The following is a 20550-nucleotide window of genomic DNA, read 5'->3' as shown; positions in this document are numbered from 1 at the left end:
ATAAGGGGGTAGGAAATAACAGCTCTTTTACTAATGTGTCTAACCGTACAAGCAGAAACAACAGCAGTTGTTAAAATTACCAACAAAACAGGACAGATAACTCGGTTCCAGTCCTTTCTCAAGCTGCAGTCATGCTCTCTGTGCTCGGTCCTGGTCCTGCAGCTGGAACAAAACCCGGAGCTGCCGAGGGCAGGCGGGAGGGGCGGCAGCGGCCACGCCGGTCCCGGGTGGGAATGGGCTGGAGCGGCGGCTCCTCGCTCACCGTGTGTGTCCGGGGGATCAGCTGTGTCCGCAGAGGCAGGAGGCTGGAACGGGGCAGATGCAGGGCAGGTGATCGCAGAGGGTCTGGCTCTGCTGTGCTCCACAGCGGGGGCTGCAGACGGGGCGTCCTGCTCCGAGCTCCTTGGGAACACGAGTCCCTTCCAGAAGCCCAGAGGCCCCTCCGGGAGCCGCTGCCAGCGACCCCTTTTGTCTGGAGTCATCAGAGGCCCTGGGTGTAACCTGGCCAGCTCCATTGGCATGATAATGGGAAAAATTCTTTCAGTTAACTCAGTAATAGAAAAACACTCAACCCCCAACACCATGTTTTAATAGATTTTTGTGTCAATTATTTTGTTGCAAAGAACAGGTGCTACTTACCTTTCTAAAGTGGTATGTGTATCAATAAAGTCTCAAGGCACAGATCTGCCCCTCTTAAACAAATTTAGGAAATTTGTGTCGTGTATTCTGCAATTACAAAACACACGGGGAATCTTTTAAATAGTGTGGCCTACATAAAGCTTTATTAAATACAGTAACTAATTGTGGTTATTTTAGCTATATGTAGCTTCACTGTTAATATATGCACCTATTAAATAATATTAAATTGAATAATTTTATCTCTTTTGAGAGATTCTGGGACAGTGGAATTGTTCTTCGCAGTTCTTATTGGAGTTCTCTGAAGATTGAAGCATTAATCCTTCTCCTCTGTGTGTTGGTGGAGTTCAGTGAACTATATTGAGAAAGGGTAAAGAGTTGAGATGCCATGATGCTGCCTACCAAAACTAGTAGGTAATAACTAGTTCTTCTTGGTGGAGGTAAATACCTCTACAAAACCTAGGTGAAGCTGAACTTAGCTAAGATGAGGTGACTTTCACATGAAGAAGGAATGTGTTTTGAAATTCTGTAGTGGTCATCAGATTGTCTTTGGAAGACTAGTTACTTCCGGCTTTCCAGGTTACTTCCAGGTAGGGGTTGAGGGTTTTCTTTCCTTACCTTTATTTCCATATTGTAGTATATGTGTATGTAATATTGTCCCATTCTTGTAATGAAAATGAGACTGTTCTAAGGAATGAAAGCTGAAAGTTTTAAACTACCTGACCTAAAGGAAAAAATTAAGGGTATGGAATTTACTGTTGTTGTTTTACTAATGTTGAAACTTTTTAATCAAGTCTGGTTTAGGAAATGTCCCTCTAAATACGGTGTGTTTGAACATTGATGCTTCTTTCAAATTTATTGTTTGTATCAAAATACGGTCTTCAGTGATTCCTCTTGTGGAAAGAAGCTGTAATTGTTTTGGGGGCTGTGTTTGTTTGTTTCACTGGTTACTTATTTATTTGCAATTTGTTGTTATTGAAGATGTTCTTTTTTTTTTTTTTTTTTTTTTTTGCTGGGTAAGGCTGCCAAATGAGCCTGTGTGGTTCCTTGAGGGGTATTTTTTTGGCACCTGTTAAGGTGGGCCAGTCTGTTAGGCTGGCTGCCCTTCTTCTGAGGAGACTTCTTGAGATAAATACTGATGTTTGAATGTGTGTGCCTTTCATCAGGCAAGGAAAGAAACAGAGAAATTGCAGAGCATGAATGTACTAGTGGGGAATTCCTGTGTCATAGTAGAGTTTGTGTATTGTGAATGGCAAATAGGATAAAATTAAGAGTTTCTGCTGAGCCTTTTCTCAATGTGTTGATACTTGACTTTGCAATGTAGTGTCTGAACTGTATTTTGAGTAGGTAAGAGGCAATGTACTGAGCCGGTGGACTGGAGAATGGTTTGGATTTTGCCTAACGTGTTTGCAAGCATTTATAGAATGTGCTAGAAACAAGCATTAAGTTTCCATGTGCAGCCCTAATTATTCTTAAAATGCTGTACATTCTGGTGTATTCAGTTGTATTATAACATAGGGGTTTTCAGTGTCCTTTTCTTATTCTCATACAGAATGAACAGCTATTTAACGAGCAGCTATAAATGCACATTATTGTTATCATGTTAAAGCTTTATGGTGATTGCTTTATGCTATACCTGTTGGTACTTTACAAGCTCCAGCCTGAAGACAGCTTAGGCCTGTTTTTAGCAATGCAGTGGCTGACTGTTGGCAAAACATTAGTGAAAAGCCTTGGAAGAGAAAGATATATTTGATGTCCCTTTTTACAAATGGAAGTTGGGATGCAGGCTGGCACAAGATTCTTCACAGTCCATAGGAGAATATGCAGGAAGCTCAACTTTCACTGGCTAGTGGAGGCAGGTGCTGGGAATGTCAGTGAATCTAATAATACTATTTTAAGTTAAGCACACACAAAATGAAGAATACTGATACCAGAATACTGATGCCATTTCTCTGGGAATAATCTGGCTAGTGTCACAAAGAAAACCTAGAGCAAATGAAGGAATGGTACCTCATTGACCAATGAGACCAACCAGCTAAGATTAGCCAGCTTAATGGCCTTGGCTTCCAGTGATCATGCCCTTCCAGCTCAAGGCTGGTCCACAGCAATGAGGAACAAATCAAGCCAAGGTGGCAGAAAGACTGGATGAAACAAGGCATTTGGCACTGTCCCACACAATATCTTTGTCTCTAGAGATACATGGATTTTATGAATGGACCACACAGTGGAGAAGAAAGTGGCGGAATGGTTGCATTCCAAGAATTGCAGTCAGTGGTTCAGTGTAGAGCAGTGGCAAGTGGCCATCCTCAGGGGTCAGTATGGGAACTGACACTTTTTTTAACATCTTTGTCAGTGATTTGAACAGTGGGATTGTGTGACCCCTCAACAAGCTGGCTAACAGTGCCAAGCTGTGTGATGCAGTTGACATACTGGTGGGAGGGCATGTCATCCAGAAGCACCTTGACAGTCTTTAGAGGTGAGCCTGAGTGAACCTCATGAAGTTCAACAAGGCCAGGTGCAATGTCCTGCACCTGGGTGATGGTATCCCATGCTCAAAGACGGATTGGGTGAAGGATGGACTGACAGCAGCCCTGAGGAGAAGGGCTTGGGAGCATTGGTGTCTGAGAAGCTCCACTGGATTCAACAGTGTACATCTGGAGCCCTGAAGGGCAGCCACAGCCTGGGCTGTATCAAAAGAGGCACGACCAGCAGGTTAAGGGAGGTGCTCCTGCCCGTCTGCTCTTGTGAGACCCCATCTGGAGTACTGAATCCAACTCTGGGGCCTCCAGCATGAGAAAGACGTGGACCTGTGGGAATAAACCCAGAGGGCCACTAGGTTAATCACAGGGCTGGAACACATTTATGAAGACAGGCTGAGTTGAGGGTGTTCAGCCTGGAGAAGGCTTGGAGGAGGCCTTTGAGCACCCCTTCCAGTATCTAAAGGACACCTGCAGGAAGGTTATAGAGGAACTTTTCACAAGATCATGGAGTGATTGGTCTAGGGGGAATGGTGAGGAATGGTGACCTTAAGCTGAAGGAGGGTAAGATTAGATTCATTATTAGGAAGAAAATATTTACCATAAGGGTGTGAGACATGAACAGGTTGCCTGGAGAGGTTGCAGACTCCCTGTCCCTGGAAGTTTTCAAGACCAGGCTGGATGGTGTTCTGAGTAACCTGACTGACTGGAAGGTTCCCTGCCCATTACAGGAGGGTTGGAACTACCATCTTTAAGGTTCCTTCCAACCCAAACCATTCTATGACTCTATGAATTAGCAAGGAATCTCTGACACAGCTCACATATAAAAAGGGGAAGCTACAAGAGGTCAAAGCAGCAAAAGGTGGTTGTGGAGGAGTAGAGAGAGATGGGTTTAGCTGGCCTTCCTGGGGTTTAACCTGGTGAGTGGTTATTTATTGAACAAACTGGCAATACCAGAGTCCAAAGGATCTAATCAGATGCAATCAGGAGTGCAGAGGGAGCTGGCAGGTCTCACTGTTACTCTCTCTCAGTAATCTTTGTAAGATAACGATGGTCTGTGGGGAGTGTAGATTTTTACTGAACATCTAGACTATATAAAAAAAACTTTCTTGTTTTTTCACGGGTGAGAAATGCAAATACATTGAGTTCACATTCACAACAAATGTCCTTTTTGTCTCGTGAAGTGTCTTGAATGTTGTGGAAGTAAATTTATTTATGTGGAAAATCATGCTGTGTTTTTACAGGCTATGAGAAGACAGAGGATGTTTCAGAGAAAACTTCCCTAGCTGATCAAGAGGAAGTGAGAACTATTTTCATCAATCAGCCCCAGCTAACCAAATTCTGCAATAATCATGTCAGGTATTAACAAAAATACTAAAACATTTCATGCTGAATAGCAAAATTGAAAAATTTTTTTTCTGCTTCTGTCATTTCCACTGGCCACCAATGAAAGTCTTAAGACACTGGAGGGAGAAATGAAGTGAAATGTGGGGATAAGTAGGCTGTTTCAGTTACAAACCTGACCTTCTGAATTTTAAAGAACGGAGTAGGGAAGGTACATCTGCTTTACAGCTGTGCCATCAATGCGTCCCTAGAGGATGGATTTGCTCTTCAGGTTTCAGTTCAGTTCATCATTGAACCTATTCCTGGTAGATGAATTCTGATGCAGATGTACTGCACTTGAGAACAGCACTGTTTGTGCTTTGGAAACACTTGGCTTTTTCAGTCACCCAGTTACAAAGATGCTGTGGTTGCCTATGAGACTAGTTTTCAATTTCAGGTCCAGACTTTAGGGACTTTGCTGATGATGTATACTGGGGTTTTTTTTTGTTTGCTTTTGATGAATTTTAAGTCATACAGTAAATACTTGTAAGTAATGTGGTTTTCGATCTGATAATATCCTCACTTCTGTTGTTAAAATTCAAAGGAAATGAACAGCAAAGATACCTCTGTCCCAAGCAGGTGTGTTTTCTGAAGGTACCTTTGATTATGTGCAGAAATTTTGTAGACATTGAGAATAATGTGGTGGGATTTTCCATGATCTTGAGAAACTTTGTATGCTATTTCTTAGTGCATACAACTTGTCCTTCTGTCTTTTGCTTGGTAGAGGTCTTTTGCAGGATACATTCATTCCCCTTATATTGTCTGTTTTATGCAAGGTCAAGGTAGATATGACTGACTTAAAAAGAAGTTAAAATGTTCCTACAAATCTTTTGCTTAGAACTTCTGGCATGATTGTTTTTTTGCATATATTGTTTTAGAACCTTAGATGGTGGTGGTCTGTTCTTAAACAGATCTGCAAGGCTGACAGAGAGCTGATAATTTAAACATTAATTAATAATTTAAACATTGGCTTTATATAGATTGTTTTGCTAGGATAAATTTTATCCTCTTCTTCCAGCCTAGGAAAAGCACACTTAATATCCAGTATTTATCAGTTTAGAATCAAAAAGCAAACTGTTTAGTTTGAAAGCTGTATAACTGAGAGGAAAACAATACATTTGAAGAATTTTTGGTACTGTAATAATAGCATGTGTTTTTGTCTCTTCCTCTCAGCACTGCAAAGTACAACATAATCACATTCCTGCCAAGGTTCCTTTATTCCCAATTCAGAAGAGCTGCTAATGCATTTTTTCTTTTTATTGCATTGCTTCAGGTAAGATCAACAATAAAATTCTAGTGTTTTAAACTTGTTAAGAGACCATTTATATTAGAGATACTGAGATACTTGAGATTGCTGTACTGTTCTTTCCAAGATAGCTGTCCTATCAGAACATCTGTATCGTGTAGATATATCTTTAATAAAATGCTTGGGTTTGTGGTTTTCTTGCTCCTTGGAGAGAACAAAATGCACACAAAGATTTTTCTATAAAACAGGTCAAGTATAGCTGAAATTCTGTTGGGTCAAAAAGACGTGAAAAGAAAATTCCCTTTAAAAATATCTGGCATATACAGAAAACTGTAACCTACCTGTAGCTGGCATTTCTTCTAGAGGGTACTGTCTAAAAACCTGAACTCTATGAACTTTTGAGGGACAGGAATTGCAGCTGAGGGGAAGTGATTATTTGTTCTTAAAGATTGAAATCAAGGCTGGACAAGCAAAACCAGTTATGGAGTCCAGTACTACAGCAACTATTTCCTGTAAACCACTTAATCAATGTACTGGTTATGAAGGAAGCACACAATCTGTATCACCATTGCAGCTTCATTAGATCTGTTTGTAAAGTGAAATCTCTGACCCAGCTTACTGAGACTTTTTTGAAGACGTACATAACATTTTGCACATCTGTATTTTAGTGTTGTGATAGTTCAAGTTGAAAAAATTCTGGAGTTTTTGTATACTATTCTTTCAATGCATTAGCTGATGATAAATGAAAAATTGAATTGTGTTCAGGTGCAGTCATAATTACCATTGACTAGTTCTGTATTTCAAATATTTGATAAAAACACATTTTCTGCATGATTTCAAATGCATTGTTTACCATGTGTTAATTTGTTGAGCAGGTCATTGTGTTGGGGATTGACATGCCAAACAAAAATTACTAAAAATGGCACATAAAGTGCAATATGTACTTTTCCCTTTCTCACTTCAAATATTTCTGCAAGTCAAAGTTTATTACTCTGTCCTTACTCTGATGTCTTTGCTACTTCTTTTAGTGCTTGGGGCAGTTTTTAATGATGCACCTGGATAAGTAGCTTACAACTGTTTCCTGGGGGGGAAGAGTTCAGGGTTTCATTAAGGTTTTCTGCCTGCAAGCCTGTGGCTTCTAAATAGACATCCTGCTAACCCCATTTGGCATCTCAGGCTAATCCAGTGGTCCAGCAGTGTTCCTTGTGGTGTCACTATGCACCTCAAGGTAGTGATACAGAATAAAAGGTTTCAGAAGTGTTAGCAAATGGAGTGTTAGGACTTTAAAACCCACTAGTGTGTCGGGCTATCAGTGAGACTGCATTGCCAGGAGAAGGAAATAGAGGAATTGGAGTACAGGCTGGTGACCCTTTTGCTTTCAGATTTTGCTTGCAAATTAACATGCAGCTGGAATGGGAATTTAGGCATATATGTAGAAAGGAATGAAAAGATAGGAATAGCTGGAGAAGGGATAGATTCCTCTGTAGCCAGCATATAGTCACTTGCTCAACAGTAGCTTTTGGCCTCATTTCCATTTAATTCCTTGAAAAATGTCTACAGTAACCTGGAAGATAGATCTATATTGGTCTTACAATAAGCCTATTAAACCATCCTGTTTTCTTTCAGAAGTACAATATGGTGGTAGCAAAAAGAAATGTATATAATTTATAAGTAACACTGGCTGTTTTTCAACACATTTTATGATAAATTGAGGATCTCTTTTAACCACTTTGGGGCACCATTAGTTAGTGTACTTTTTTCTGGCAGAGTTCTCATTGTTATCACAATGCATTACCCATAAGAATTCTGTTAAGGCAGCAGTCCTTTCAATTATCAGTCTTGCCATTAGGAACTCTAGTCAATATAAAGATAATTATGGGTAACTATCCATGTATATCACACAAGCAGCTGCATTTTCTCACAATTTACTTTACATATGTATTTGTTTCCATCATCTGTGCCCATACCTGGTCAGCAAAAATGGGTTTTTTACAGCAGTCTGGCAGCTATTTAAAAAATATCAGTTAATTACTAACTATATCTAGTATATAGTTAATAGTATGATTAAAAATATCTCTTAAGAGATTAAAACTGTAAAGAAGCAAAAAATATCTTAGGCTAGTGTCTACTCTTAACAAAAATCTAAATTGGAAAGTTTAGGTATATTTTATAAATAGGTATTTTAATTCAATTTGAAACACAGAAAAAGAAGGTGAATATTCTGCAAACACTAAAACCTTTGAACCATCGAACACTATACTGCTTAAAATGCAAATGTTTTTTATTGTATCAGACGCTTCTGAATTGAAGACTATAAAGCTGTCTTGGTAATAATTAACACGTCTAAAAAGTGAATGCACTTGTCTTTATTTGCACAGAAAGTACTGTTTATTGTATTAAAAATGTTTTCAACTAGCAATGCAAAATATTTCTTTCTCCTTTTTTTTAATAGCAAATACCAGATGTATCACCAACAGGCCGCTACACAACATTGGTTCCTCTCTTATTTATTTTAGCTGTAGCTGCAGTGAAGGAGATAATAGAGGATATTGTAAGTATTTAATAACACTATTTTGTAAATAGCTATCATATTTTTCACTTATAATATTACAAAAACATTTCCCAGTTGTCAAATCCAGGTTCAAGCATTTGATGCACCTCTTTATTTCTAATGTCACATTCTTAAAATCCTTAGTTTCCCTGTTGTGATTTTCCATGGTTTTGTAGACTGCACAGAGAATAGGTCTTTTCAGTTTTTCCTCTTTCTCCAGTCCAGTGCAATTTGCTGTTAGCATTTCATATCTTAGTGCTAAATGTGATCTGCTGACTCCTGATGGCCAGGAACAAACATAGAGTTGGTCCCTGTTAGGCAGTGCCTCCACCTATGCCATGTTTTCCTAGGCTCTTTCCAGTGACTGCCTGTGGTAGTGGTTGTTTTGCTTTTCTTCTTGCATTGAAAAAAAACTTTTAAAGAGCTGGGGCATTGTGAACATAGACGTGCTCATTCAGACTTATTTTATTTTGAGGGTAGAGGAAGAAATTTCAGTCTCTGTTTCACTTCATACAAAAGATGTTGGTGTTTTATGAGCACCTTATTGCCTTCTCTTCACTAAAAGCATGTGATAGAAACCTGTCTCTCTGACTTGCTTAAAATAGGTCTTTTAATTGATTTTTTTTTTTTTGTTTTTGTATCTAAGGGATTAAATTAATCTTAAGTATTTACCAGATCACTCTAGATGCTGTGAATTTCTTTATCTGCTTTTGTTTTAGCTCTGCAGGTATGTTATGAGAAGGCCAAGAAATTAGATGTCGTGGTACAGCAGAGTGTCTTGTCCACTAAAGTAGTGTTCCTGTTTGTGGGCACTTCTCTTGGGTTTTGGAAAGGGTTGCAGATGATGTATGTAGTCTTTCCTTGCACACAAATAGTAAGCTGTCTGGGAACATCAGATTTATTGTGTTTGAGCAGAATTACAACCTATATGCAGAAGCATGGCCAAGAGGAAGAGTGTTGAGCTGTAAAGGAGGCTTGGAATGGAAGATGATTAGTCACATGCTGCCTTTATTGATACACTCAAATGGGTTTTCTCCTCAGTTGCCTCTGTGAATGGATGGTAGGCAAAATGTAGGCTCCCTAGGTTGTATGAAGTTTGTGAGTCACAGAGTTAAGTGGTCCTGCAAGCCACAATGAGGTTTTCATTAGATGTTTTTCTTCAATTTGGCATTTTTAGTTTTTACTGCCTTGCAATCAGTTTCTCCTTAAATGCCTTTGTTGCTTTCTCTTTGGATAAAAAAAAAAAAAAAAAAAAAGCCATAAAATAAATTCATGTTCTTTTAGATATTTTTAACCACTCTACTGTTAGTGCTTACAGACTTACACCATCTGTCTGTGTCTAGGCAAATATGGAACTGAGGCTGCAGTTACTGTACAAAGTGTCCCTTTTAAAATTATCCAGTCGCTTTTGTTTTGTTATTTATTTCTACCATTTGCTCTTTGTAGCTTGAAGTGTACAGTTTGGGGTGGCAGGGGAGAAAGGCAGGGATCAGGCATAGTGACTTTCACATATACCACCTAAATAAAGTTCCCATTACCAAATGCTACAAAGGTATCTAAAACTAATAGTGCTGTACTGATTTTTGCTGAGAAAGCTGGCCACTTTCTGCATAGTAAAATATTCATAGTGTATTCCCTTAAATTAATTTTCAATTTTTTACACAGTGAAATATTTAGGATGTCCACAAATGGTAATCTTCATCTAATACTAAAGGTTTTGGATGGGAACCTTGTATATTGATAAAAATAAACACACTTGTCACAATAGCACTTTTAGCTCAAGACCCAAATGTTTCTTTTTCTGGAATGAAATACCAAGAAGAGCAGAGGATATTATTCATGAACAGCATGTGTTTTCCATATGCTTCAAAGGTGCTAGCAAGATTTGTGACATGAACTGTTAGATTGTCAGCTGTTTCCAGTGATTTTCATCTGTCATACCTCAGAAAGCACTGGGCATTAGCCTTTTCAAAACAGAAGATTCACCCTGTGAGCAAATAGACATCTTCTTTGATCAACTTATGCTTTCCCTTTGATCAAAGTTTATTTATCTGTACAGTCAGCCATCTTTTTGAAAGGAGAATCTGCTGGTAATCTGTGAAAATCTAGGAAAAAAAATATTTCAATTTTTCAAAGTTTTAAGGTGGCCTTTTAAGGGCTGCTAGCTCAGAGGCAAATCAACATTTTATTGGCAATAAATCACTCAAGTATCTTTTTTGTTTGCATCATTCATGCATTGTTTGCATGAATTCTGAACATCTGTTTCAAAAGTGTACCTAAACCACTTAATTCTGTTTAGATTAGTTTTCTAAAACATGTTCCTGCTCAGAAAGAACTGGGTTCCTGAGTCCTAAATAGTGTGTTTTAATAGTCCTGTTTAAATATTTACATGGTTTATTGACAGATGAATAGGAGGAGCTAATAGATAGGTTTTTTATTAGAAGTATGAAAGCTATATTTTATATGTATTTATATATTTATATATATAATTTATATATTTTATCATCAGAATTTGAATTTTATCTCTAACCATTCTGCATTTTTCATTTAGAAAAGGCATAAAGCTGATAATGCGGTGAACAAGAAACAAACTCAAGGTAGGAAATTTATTTAACCTTTTTTGGCAGGGGGAGGTTGGATTTTTTGCGCATGGTAGTAACACCATTTGAACTGCTGACGTAATTGAGTAGAAAATTGCATGTGCAGATTACTTCAAAATTCATAAAGTAAACAGTTGAAGTAATAATTTGCAGTGACATTAGCCCCACAAAATAGAATATGTTATAGATTAAGGTTGTGAGGTTCTTAAGAAACTTGATCATTTACTCATTTAGCACAGGTGATGCTGTTGCTGTTAGAAGATCATAATCACCTGTATATTTAATGGGCCTACATTATAATTAAAATTTCTGAGTACATATAATTTTTTTTTCAGCCAGCAATAAAAAGGAAGCGTAACAAAAAATAAATCTGTCTTTCTGTGCTGCTTCAAAACTGTGTATAAAGATTAATGGAGTTCTTTGGCGTTTGATTTGATGGTTTTTTTTATTAAATCAATTTTTTATTAAATCAGTGTAACGGTTTGATCAAATGAGTTCCTTAAGACAGTGTTGCAAGCAGTCATCACACTGAACCTGTAGTTTTACCAGAGGGAGGAAATGGTTATCAAAATAGATTTTGTGTAATGATCAGCTGGTTGGTGAGGCAGTAGAGTATCTTGCTTACTGTCAGAAAGGGGGAGTGTCCCATCTACCATTGCCCTGAGCATATCAACACTAATAAATTTGGGGGAAGGAAGGGGAAGAATTACTAAGCAGATGAAGTAATGATTGCAGATAGCATTGAGATGAGAAGAGGAGTCAGTCTGGACAAAACCTCCAGGAAGGATTAAATGTAAAGGCCCTATGTAGTTCCAGATTTTGATCACTTTTTTGAAGTCAGCTCATTCTTGCATAGAAACTTGGTCCTGATTGGGAACTTGAGCTTCCTGATGGTTTAAAAGGTGGAAAACCCAGTGAAAGGGAGCAATCTCTTAAAGTTATCTGAGTATTGATACATATGTTTCTTTTTGCATATTCATCTTCATGGTGCATATATTTATCTTCAGTAACTGGAGCTAAAAATAGTTACCTTTATTATTCTCTGAAAATACAATCTTGGCAGTTAATTGGGAACAAGGCATGTTTTTTCTATCATAATAGTAACACTTAAAACTGGAATAGTGGAATGTGGTTTCAGTAGTAATCGTGACTACCAGGGAAAAACTATACTAATACTACTTTAAATAGCATGAGGTATTTTCAGTATATTTGTGGAGGAGGTGACTACAGTGATCCTAAAATTCTCTGATATGACAATAACAACAGAATAGATAATCTCCAGTGAGCCTCCTGACACTTTTAATGAATATTGAATATGTTCCTCTTGCCTCCTCAATAATTTCAAAACTTTTTATCTTTGAAACTTTTATTCCAATTACTCATTTATTTTGGAAAACACATTATCATAAAAATCTATATCAGATTTATTTGATTCTCAAGGCCTGTAAAATGTTCTAATTGACTTTGTAATAGGATTCAGTGGTGCAAAAACTGTTATAGAGAATATGTGCTATATATTTGAAATGCTTGATCTGAATTCATAGAAACAAGGCATGCTCTAAAATATTCTGTGAGGTGTGTCTGTGTGGCTTTTCATAAGGAATCTAGCACATACCTGTATACTGCAGTTAGATTGTACGACTGGAAAATTATTTATTCTTTTCCCTTTTTTTTAGTACTACGAAATGGTGCATGGGAGATTGTCCACTGGGAAAAGGTGTGTGTCTTTATTGGTCACTTTTAGAGCATAATGCATATTTTGTTGTTGTTGTTGTTGTTTTATTTCTCCTTGTAATTGTTAAGGATAAAAAATAACTGGTATTATGGGAAATGTATAATCTCTTGTGTTCTATTTTTACTTTGTTGATATTTGTCTCTCAAAATGTACTTTGAAATCAAGTCAGCTTTGATGGCATGAGTCCAAACTGGTTAAGTTCAGTGGGAATAAGCTGAATAATATGATGGCTATGGCAAAACTGCTCACGTCCTTAGTCTAATGTGGTTTGCCAAGGCAGAAACTTCTTTATGGAAACTAGTTACTTTGTGTATTTGTTGAATTTCATCAACTTAAATGATGAGAACTTCAAAGACTTTTATGCAGTGGTTAAAGGTATCTTTCAAGAACTAAATGTTATGCTACAATCTAGTCACATAGTTTGAATGGTTTCCATACCAGAAAACTTGAAGAAAATTTGACCCACTGTAATTTGGAGGCAAGGTTCAGATGAAATAGGCTTACACCTTTGAAGATGGATATAGTGTGATGCAACAAAACTGTGATCTTAGGTGCAACTAATTTCTTCTTTAACTCAACTTCAGTCTTTCAGTAAAGTATTTTGCAAAACCAGCAAAATTAAGGAACTGCACAGAGAAGGCTATTAAAGACTAGGCTTTTTTGGCTAATTAGGCTTATTAAAGATTAGATTTCCAAAGAATTCCAATAACTTTTGACAGAACTCCAGTTGTACAATCTAGCTTTTCTAAGTGTGTGTTTTCTAACAGTCTTGATAGCAAATTCAGCAGGTAAATATTTACTGTGCTTAAAACAAGGGGATAATACATTTTGTTTGAGACCATTAACCAATTCCCAGTTTTCTTTCAGGTAGATGTTGGAGATATAGTTATAATAAAAGGCAAAGAGTATATACCTGCTGACACTGTACTGCTCTCATCAAGGTAGAGATGCCCACTGATGCTTATAGTGTAGAGGCTGGTTTCTCTACCCTGCATTTATCTATTTATTTGTGATTGCTCCAAGGAAATAAAGAATAAACAAAAGTGCTGCTGTTCTGAAGTGTGGTCTTGTATTCATTTGGTCATTTATCATTTAAGGCAATTCTTTTTTAAGACTGAAAATTGCAGTTTTGACGTTACACTGGCATTCAATTTACCCCTAAGAAAAATATAGTGTTAATTTTGTTGTTGGATATAATACAAAAAAGACTGGTTCTCTGTCTAAAAATTGGACCTCAACTGCCATATATAACCATCTTGGCTTTTTGATGTGTACCCAACAAATTTCATCCCATAAGTAAATCAAAATGGATATATTACAGAGAACATAAATGCTTTTTAAATTATATAGTCTCCAGTTTGATAATTGAATCACGGAAAAAAGTGAACATGTGGTGTGAATCATCAAATTAGCACTGTCTGAACACTCACTTTAATATCTAATATATATATAAAATGAATAATTTCATCAGTTGGAAGCAAGACTTGATTTTTAACATGTCATACTGTGACCGTTTTTACATGGACAATCAGAAGTTGTTTATCATCATTTCCTTGGACAGTTTTATTTAAGAAATCCACATCTTATGTGGGAGATGCACATTTTTCAACATCTATTTGATCAGGTCAACAGACAACATATTCTAAGAATCTTTTTTAATGAATATTATCTAAATGTGAATGCATTGTAATTTGTTTCTTTTTGGCACAAGGAGAAGTGTTATTTGTATGAATATGATTTAGGTACAAACCCTCTATCACCCCACTGAAGTTAATTAATCTACTCATGCCTACAGTTAATAAAGTTTGGATTCTATGCATTTCTGTTGACAGACTGTGGTATAGACTAGTACATTGTTTCTCTGTCTTCCATTATATCTCGAAATTAAGTGTAGCTGTTTCTAAAACACTCCTAATAAATTATTATCAAGTGTAAAGTAGTTCCCAGAAAATACTGTAAATTTCCCCCACAGTCTGTCTCCAGTGCTAATGTTACTCATAACTTAGCTTGTGTTGAGTGTCCTCTGTAAACCTTTTACTTCAGTACTTTGAGAAGCATTTATAAATTCTCCACCAAGATCTTTGCTTCTCCACCAAGAGCTTTGCAGGCCATACACCATGCAGCAAGAACACTTTTTCTGTTTGCTCTGATAATAGCTTCTGTCATGCTAACCATAGTGTCTTGCAGGTGGAAGAGGTTACATCCTCTCAAGCAGCTTCTACATAATCCCCCTGAGTATCCCCTAAATTTGAGTCTATTCCTAGGTGTCTCCACAGTTTTACCCTTTCACATTTGGAGGACACTTGCATCACAGTTGTGGTTTACACACAGGAAAACACCAACTGCCTGAAAAATCTATTTTGCAATCCTTGTACCCCTGAAGAAATCTGTCACAAGGTGACAGTGAAAATAATAATTAGGTGCTGCTGGACTTGGTCAGGACTGTTTCCACTTTGTTTAACTCCTCTATAGTGCTTTTGTTAGAACACACTGTATGTGTACAACTATCACCATTACACATGCTGGATTTTCCTGTCAGCTTTTTTTCTAGGATCCAGTTTGCAATGGGGATTTGAATCACAATTGCTTTTCTAAACCCAGTTCAGGCATTTCTTCCAGCTAAATCTTCTTTCCTACTTACATTACTGGGATCCTCTTTCAGCCTTGTGTCCAGGAGAGAACCCTGTACTACTCTCTCCTCCATCCCTCATCTCAATGTTTCTTCAGGAAGATTTTCATCTATTTTGTTTTCAGGTCTTTATTGATGCCCAGTTACATTTTAGGTTTCAAAAGCAGTGCGAGTCTGTGGGCCTGGTTTTAATTCAAACTAATAATACTGGGTTGTTTTTACCAGCAGTAGCAGTTTCTGGAGAACAAGAGGATCTTAATTATTTTAGGAAACTATAATCTCTTACAGTGAAGAACACAAACCTCTGAGATTTAATTCTGTATGATTCTTGCTAGTGAACACAGAAATTTACAAAACTGGAAAAAAATACAAAATAATTTTCAGCATGTCTTCATAAAAAAGGTACTTGTTACCTGTCTTCAGAAAAGTTGGTGTAAAATCTGTTGTTGTGGCTTTTATTTTTTTAATTGATGTATGGAGTGGCTAGAAACTTGGTTAGTTGAGAAGTAAGCATAACACTGTTTAATGTTTACATACAATGTCAGTGTGTTCTGCAGCCTAAAGTTTGTGCCTTACAGTAAAAGAAACCATTTGAGTAAAATTTGAATTGTTCTAGCTCTTTTCTTTCTGACCTGATTAAAATAGATTTTGAAAAAATTGTCATCAGACATTTAAATTAACATGTATTGTTTGAATAATAATTTCAAACTCTGTCTTTTTGTCTTTGTTCATTTGTTTTGTTTTGTTTGTTGTTTTTTTTTTCCCTGTCACTTATTTTTCTGTTCTAATCATTTCAAACTGGGATGTGTAGGTGGCAGTAGGGGAAGTAGTGAAAGTGACCAATGGGGAACATCTCCCAGCTGATCTCATCAGTCTGTCATCAAGGTTAGAATAAAGTAGTTGCACAGGATACGTGTATGTGGGTCCTCATATACCAAATATGAATAAAACTGACATTTTGATAAACTTTATTTTGCTATTCACCTTTCTCCAACAAAACTTACGTATTTATAAAATTAGAAAGGTTTTTTTTTATCAAGTGCAGATTATTGAAGTGAAAATACGCAATAACACTGTAAGAATTTAAAATAGTTTCACTCTTCTTGGTTTTTATACTACCCCCATGAAATTTTATCATACAAGTTGTCATGGAATAAACACAGTTAAACACCAGGTTAAATATATGTTTAAGAGGAATATAGATGTTTCTACCAACTCGCTATTTTCAGCAAAGAATACAGTTTAACATTGCTAGGACTGGTAGAGGACCCTCTGCACAAACTTGGATGTTGCACAATCTCTGCTGCATGTGGTGGCAAAAGCAGGGTTGTTCTTGTGTATTGTGACAAAGTGCATGTTTCTTAGACATGTCAGCTTTATGCTATTGTCTGCACTCTTACCACACTTTGTTTTTTGCCTAACCAATCAATGGGCCTGCCTTGATCTAACTGTAACTTACTTTGGAGGTCACTGTAATCTGCTACAGTTACTGCAATTAAGCATGAGTCTCACTTGAAATGTCTTTGCTGCCTTAGTTTGTTTTAAAAAGTGCTTTACAAAATTATAATTTGGTTTTTATTGTTAACTAATGAAAATGTTGGAATTGTGTGTCTTACACAGGTGTTTCCATCCAAGCAGGCTAAATAAAACTTACTTATATTTTTAGAGAAGTTTGCCAGGAATAAAACAGTAGTCTGAATGTACCTTATAATAATTTTTCACATTTTAATGCTTGTACTTTACAAAATTGTTTTAAATAGCCTACTTAACATTATCCTGCAAATAATCTGAAATTAAGTCACTTATTTGTAGCCACTGTTGTGTTAATAAGGAAATTTTTTAAATAATTGATGCTTGAATTTCATGCTAGAAGGAAGGAAAATACTGGAAGCATTAAAGTGGAGTGGAAAGTAAACCTTTATTCTTTTAAGTGTTAAGGGAGTTTTGCGAATTATTTGATCCTTTTCATAATCAAAACTTCTTTCTCTCTTAAATTTAAACAGTACATGTTCTGTCCTCATGCCCAGAAAAGGGAGCTGGAGTAATTTAGAAATTTCTTGGTATCTGTCAAATAGATTATGCATTCAAGTAGTAATATTCTGTGTTAACTTAAAACTTTTAATTTATAAAAAAGCTTTTGAAATGGCAGAAGGAATATAAATTTCAAAAAATCCTATTATGTTATCCATGATTTAGGTTTGTTTTGTAAGTGCAGTGCTTTTATCAGTGTTTCATTTAAGAAAATAGCTTTGGCAAACTTCTCTGAAGATGTAAAGTGCTGTTAGATTTTATAGATTTGCCTATAAATTATTCTGGTTTTGAAGATTTGATATGACAAATGTGTTTGTATAAATAAGTATTACAGGATTACAGGAAGTTTATGGATTTTGCCATTGAAATTTTGAATTCAAGACTTTTTTTTTCTTAATAGTGAACCACAGGCCATGTGCTACATTGAAACATCTAACTTAGATGGTGAGACAAACTTAAAAATTCGACAGGTAGGAATTTCATTTTTGATATTTTTAATATTTTATCTATTAATGCTTATAAAAACATTTTGTTGTATTAATGGATGTTCTAAAAGACTGAAATTTTAGTGCTTTGAATAAAATGCTATGGATTATTGGCATCATAGAAGTGGAAGAATGAGTGGTTATTCCTAAGTCATTCTTTGTGCTTTGTTTTAGGATTTTTCTTTGGGAGAATAGGTAGAAACATAGATAGTTTGGGTACTGGCTTTGTTAACAGATAATGAGGCAGAAGCCCTGCAGAAATCAGCTGGTGGGGCCAGTATTGTCCTTCAGGGACAGGTAGGGAATAGCAGATTTTGACTGAGTGTGCTGTCACTATGCAGGGACATTCTTGCTGAACTCTGTGATGGATTATGACCCTGTCTTGGTATTTTCAGATGCCAAGGTGACTTCTTCACTGTAGCACCCAGTTACAACAGTAAAGTGTAGCTTTTCAATTCTGCTCTCATAGGGATGGTTGTTTTTTTGTTTAGCTATTAGATTTATAAGTAGATTTGTTACTGGATAATGTTTTTTAATGTCATGACAAATGACTTTTGTTTACAGGGTTTGCCACTAACAGCAGACATCAAGGATGCAGAAAGCTTGATGCAACTCTCTGGCAGAATTGAGTGTGAGAGTCCAAACAGACACCTCTATGACTTTGTTGGAAACATCAGACTGGATGGGCATGGGTACGTAAATATAAGGAAGAAGATCTTGGCAGATTCAGTGTAACAGTATGTGTTGCACATACATGGCTATGTGTTCTTAAACTACTGAAGGAAAAATATGAATAGTAAATATTTTTTATATATTCTCTGCTAGACTTTACTCTGAAAAAACTATAAGCATAAAACCTTATTCCTAATGTCTACAACTTGAGTTGCTTTACTAGTTGTCCTTCAGAAAGCATTAGGTATTAATAATAAAGGAGACTGCTAATCAAATTCTGGCAGTTCTGGAATATGTGCCTAGTAACTCACTTCTTAAGCATGTCATCTGTTACAGAAGCTGAACAGAAATAATTTATCTTTTTTTTTTTTTCCTTTTTAATTGTTCTTTTCTTCTGTTTGTGTAAGTGTGGTGTGAAACAGAGTCCATTGCTACATACCTCAAATTCTTCTAATTTGGTAGCTGAAAAACATGTAATACCTTAGTGTACTGAAAGTATGTTCCTTTAAAAAAAGAAAATGTGCACTTACAATGCTTGTACAATTGCTTAAAAATTCTTAGAATACTGAAGTGCTTACCAAAGACCTGTATTCAGAGTCCTCTGTGGATTCTTAAAAGATTTATTGCTAAATCCAGAATTGTGGAATCCTTCATTCCCAAAGATTTACCTATATTTGATAGGTTTTTATTTCTCCATATCCAATACTGTTCATGTTTGTTCTTTTAGACTGATACATATAGTACTAAATAATTACTGAATACTTCTTTTTTCCCCCCTTAATATTCCATTTTTTATTTACTGATTTCTTACAGATGTATTCCAGGATTTTTCAGTCACAAGAGTGTGGATCTAGTATAATTCCACTGTTCTTGTCATTAAAAAGAGAAAAATATTTACCTGTAATTCTTCTCTGAAGGTAATAGTAATAACAGATCCACACATTTATTCTGCCTCTCTGGATAGAAGGAAAAACATATTTTCCTTTTCAATCTAATAATTTAATTTTTTAAAATGTATTTAAAAATAAATATTGAATATGCTGATGGCTATTATGCCTCAAGAATGTGTAGGAGGATGCCATCTGCTGGTCAAGAAATTTTTCATTTGAGAAATTTTGTTTTGGAATATTTTGCCTATACTTCTGTGCAGTAGGATAGTTCCAAAAGTGTGGCTCTAATGTAATATTTACCTTCAGAGGAAAAGAATTGCAGGTAAGTAACACTTTCTGGATCTTGGCTTTACTTCAACCTGAAAAGTCAGGGATATGTTCATTTTCTGCCCATAGCAGAGGGAGTGCAAATTTGTCTAATTGATATTTATTTGTCCAGATCTTTAGACCTTACTACCACATTATGTAGGTCCAGGAGTTGTGGTTTGTACTTTATCCATTACCATCTTAACATACTTGCAAAAGCAATAGAGGATACTGAAAATGTGTCTCCATCTTCTTTCACTTAATCTAAGTCATTGGAGTGCTGTAAATGTATTTTGTTGACCCTTTCAGTGTTCTCTTTTTCCCTTCATGGGAGAGCTACTCAAAAAAAATTGTTTTCTTTTTTTTTTTTTTTCCTTTGGATACCCGTATTCAAGGAGACAGAACACCATTACAGATATTTTCCCTTTTGGCTAAATCTGTGAACTAAAAGAGGCAAAAGTTTTCTTGCTGTCCTCAGCCTTAGAGTGGGCTAACCCTTATCACCAAAGTGTGCAGCTCTTTATTGTACTTATGAGTATACAGAAGTATGCCTGCCCAGTTTTAGTCCATGAAAACAATTAGCTAGAAAAAGGAGAAAAGTTCCATAGCTTGGTTTATATGAATTTATGACTGGACAGTGGTTTGGTGAGTGGTGAGGGGATAATGCAAAAAAAAATTCTGGTTATCCAGGACTAAAATACATGTTTTTCCAGAAGACATTCTTAAAATTTTGGATAAGAGTGAAGTATACTTGTTAACAAAAACATTTTGTTGTGTAAGTTTTCACATGTGTCTCAGAAATTACTAGCTCTTAATATACTTTCTGCCAGGAAAGTATTCTAAAAGCATCTTTCCCCATTGAGAACATCCCTTACTGAATGCAACCCAAGCATGTTGGTGATAGTTAGT

At 36.3% G+C, this 20550-nt stretch overlaps 1 protein-coding gene across 5 annotated transcripts in view; it reads left to right on the top strand.

Moving 5' to 3' along the window:
• Positions 1-20550, top strand: part of ATP8A1 (ATPase phospholipid transporting 8A1) — a 98757-nt gene that overhangs the window by 2970 nt on the left and 75237 nt on the right. The window contains exons 2-9 of one of the 5 annotated variants that reach the window (XM_079306883.1): positions 4358-4472; positions 5670-5769; positions 8195-8293; positions 10845-10890; positions 12570-12610; positions 16069-16142; positions 17689-17758; positions 18338-18465. In XM_079306883.1, the coding sequence (XP_079163009.1) occupies positions 4358-4472; positions 5670-5769; positions 8195-8293; positions 10845-10890; positions 12570-12610; positions 16069-16142; positions 17689-17758; positions 18338-18465 (673 nt within the window). Of the gene's footprint in view, positions 1-4357; positions 4473-5669; positions 5770-8194; positions 8294-10844; positions 10891-12569; positions 12611-13495; positions 13570-16068; positions 16143-17688; positions 17759-18337; positions 18466-20550 lie in introns of those variants that run through there. The other 4 variants (XM_079306882.1, XM_079306884.1, XM_079306885.1 and 1 more) reach the window with 4 other exon arrangements.

The sequence above is a fragment of the Erithacus rubecula genome (assembly GCF_903797595.1).
Source record: "Erithacus rubecula genome assembly, chromosome: 5".
NCBI classification, from domain to species: Eukaryota; Metazoa; Chordata; class Aves; order Passeriformes; family Muscicapidae; genus Erithacus; species Erithacus rubecula.
The sequence above is the reverse complement of the archived record's forward strand: the minus strand, read 5'-3'. Positions and strand labels throughout refer to the sequence as shown.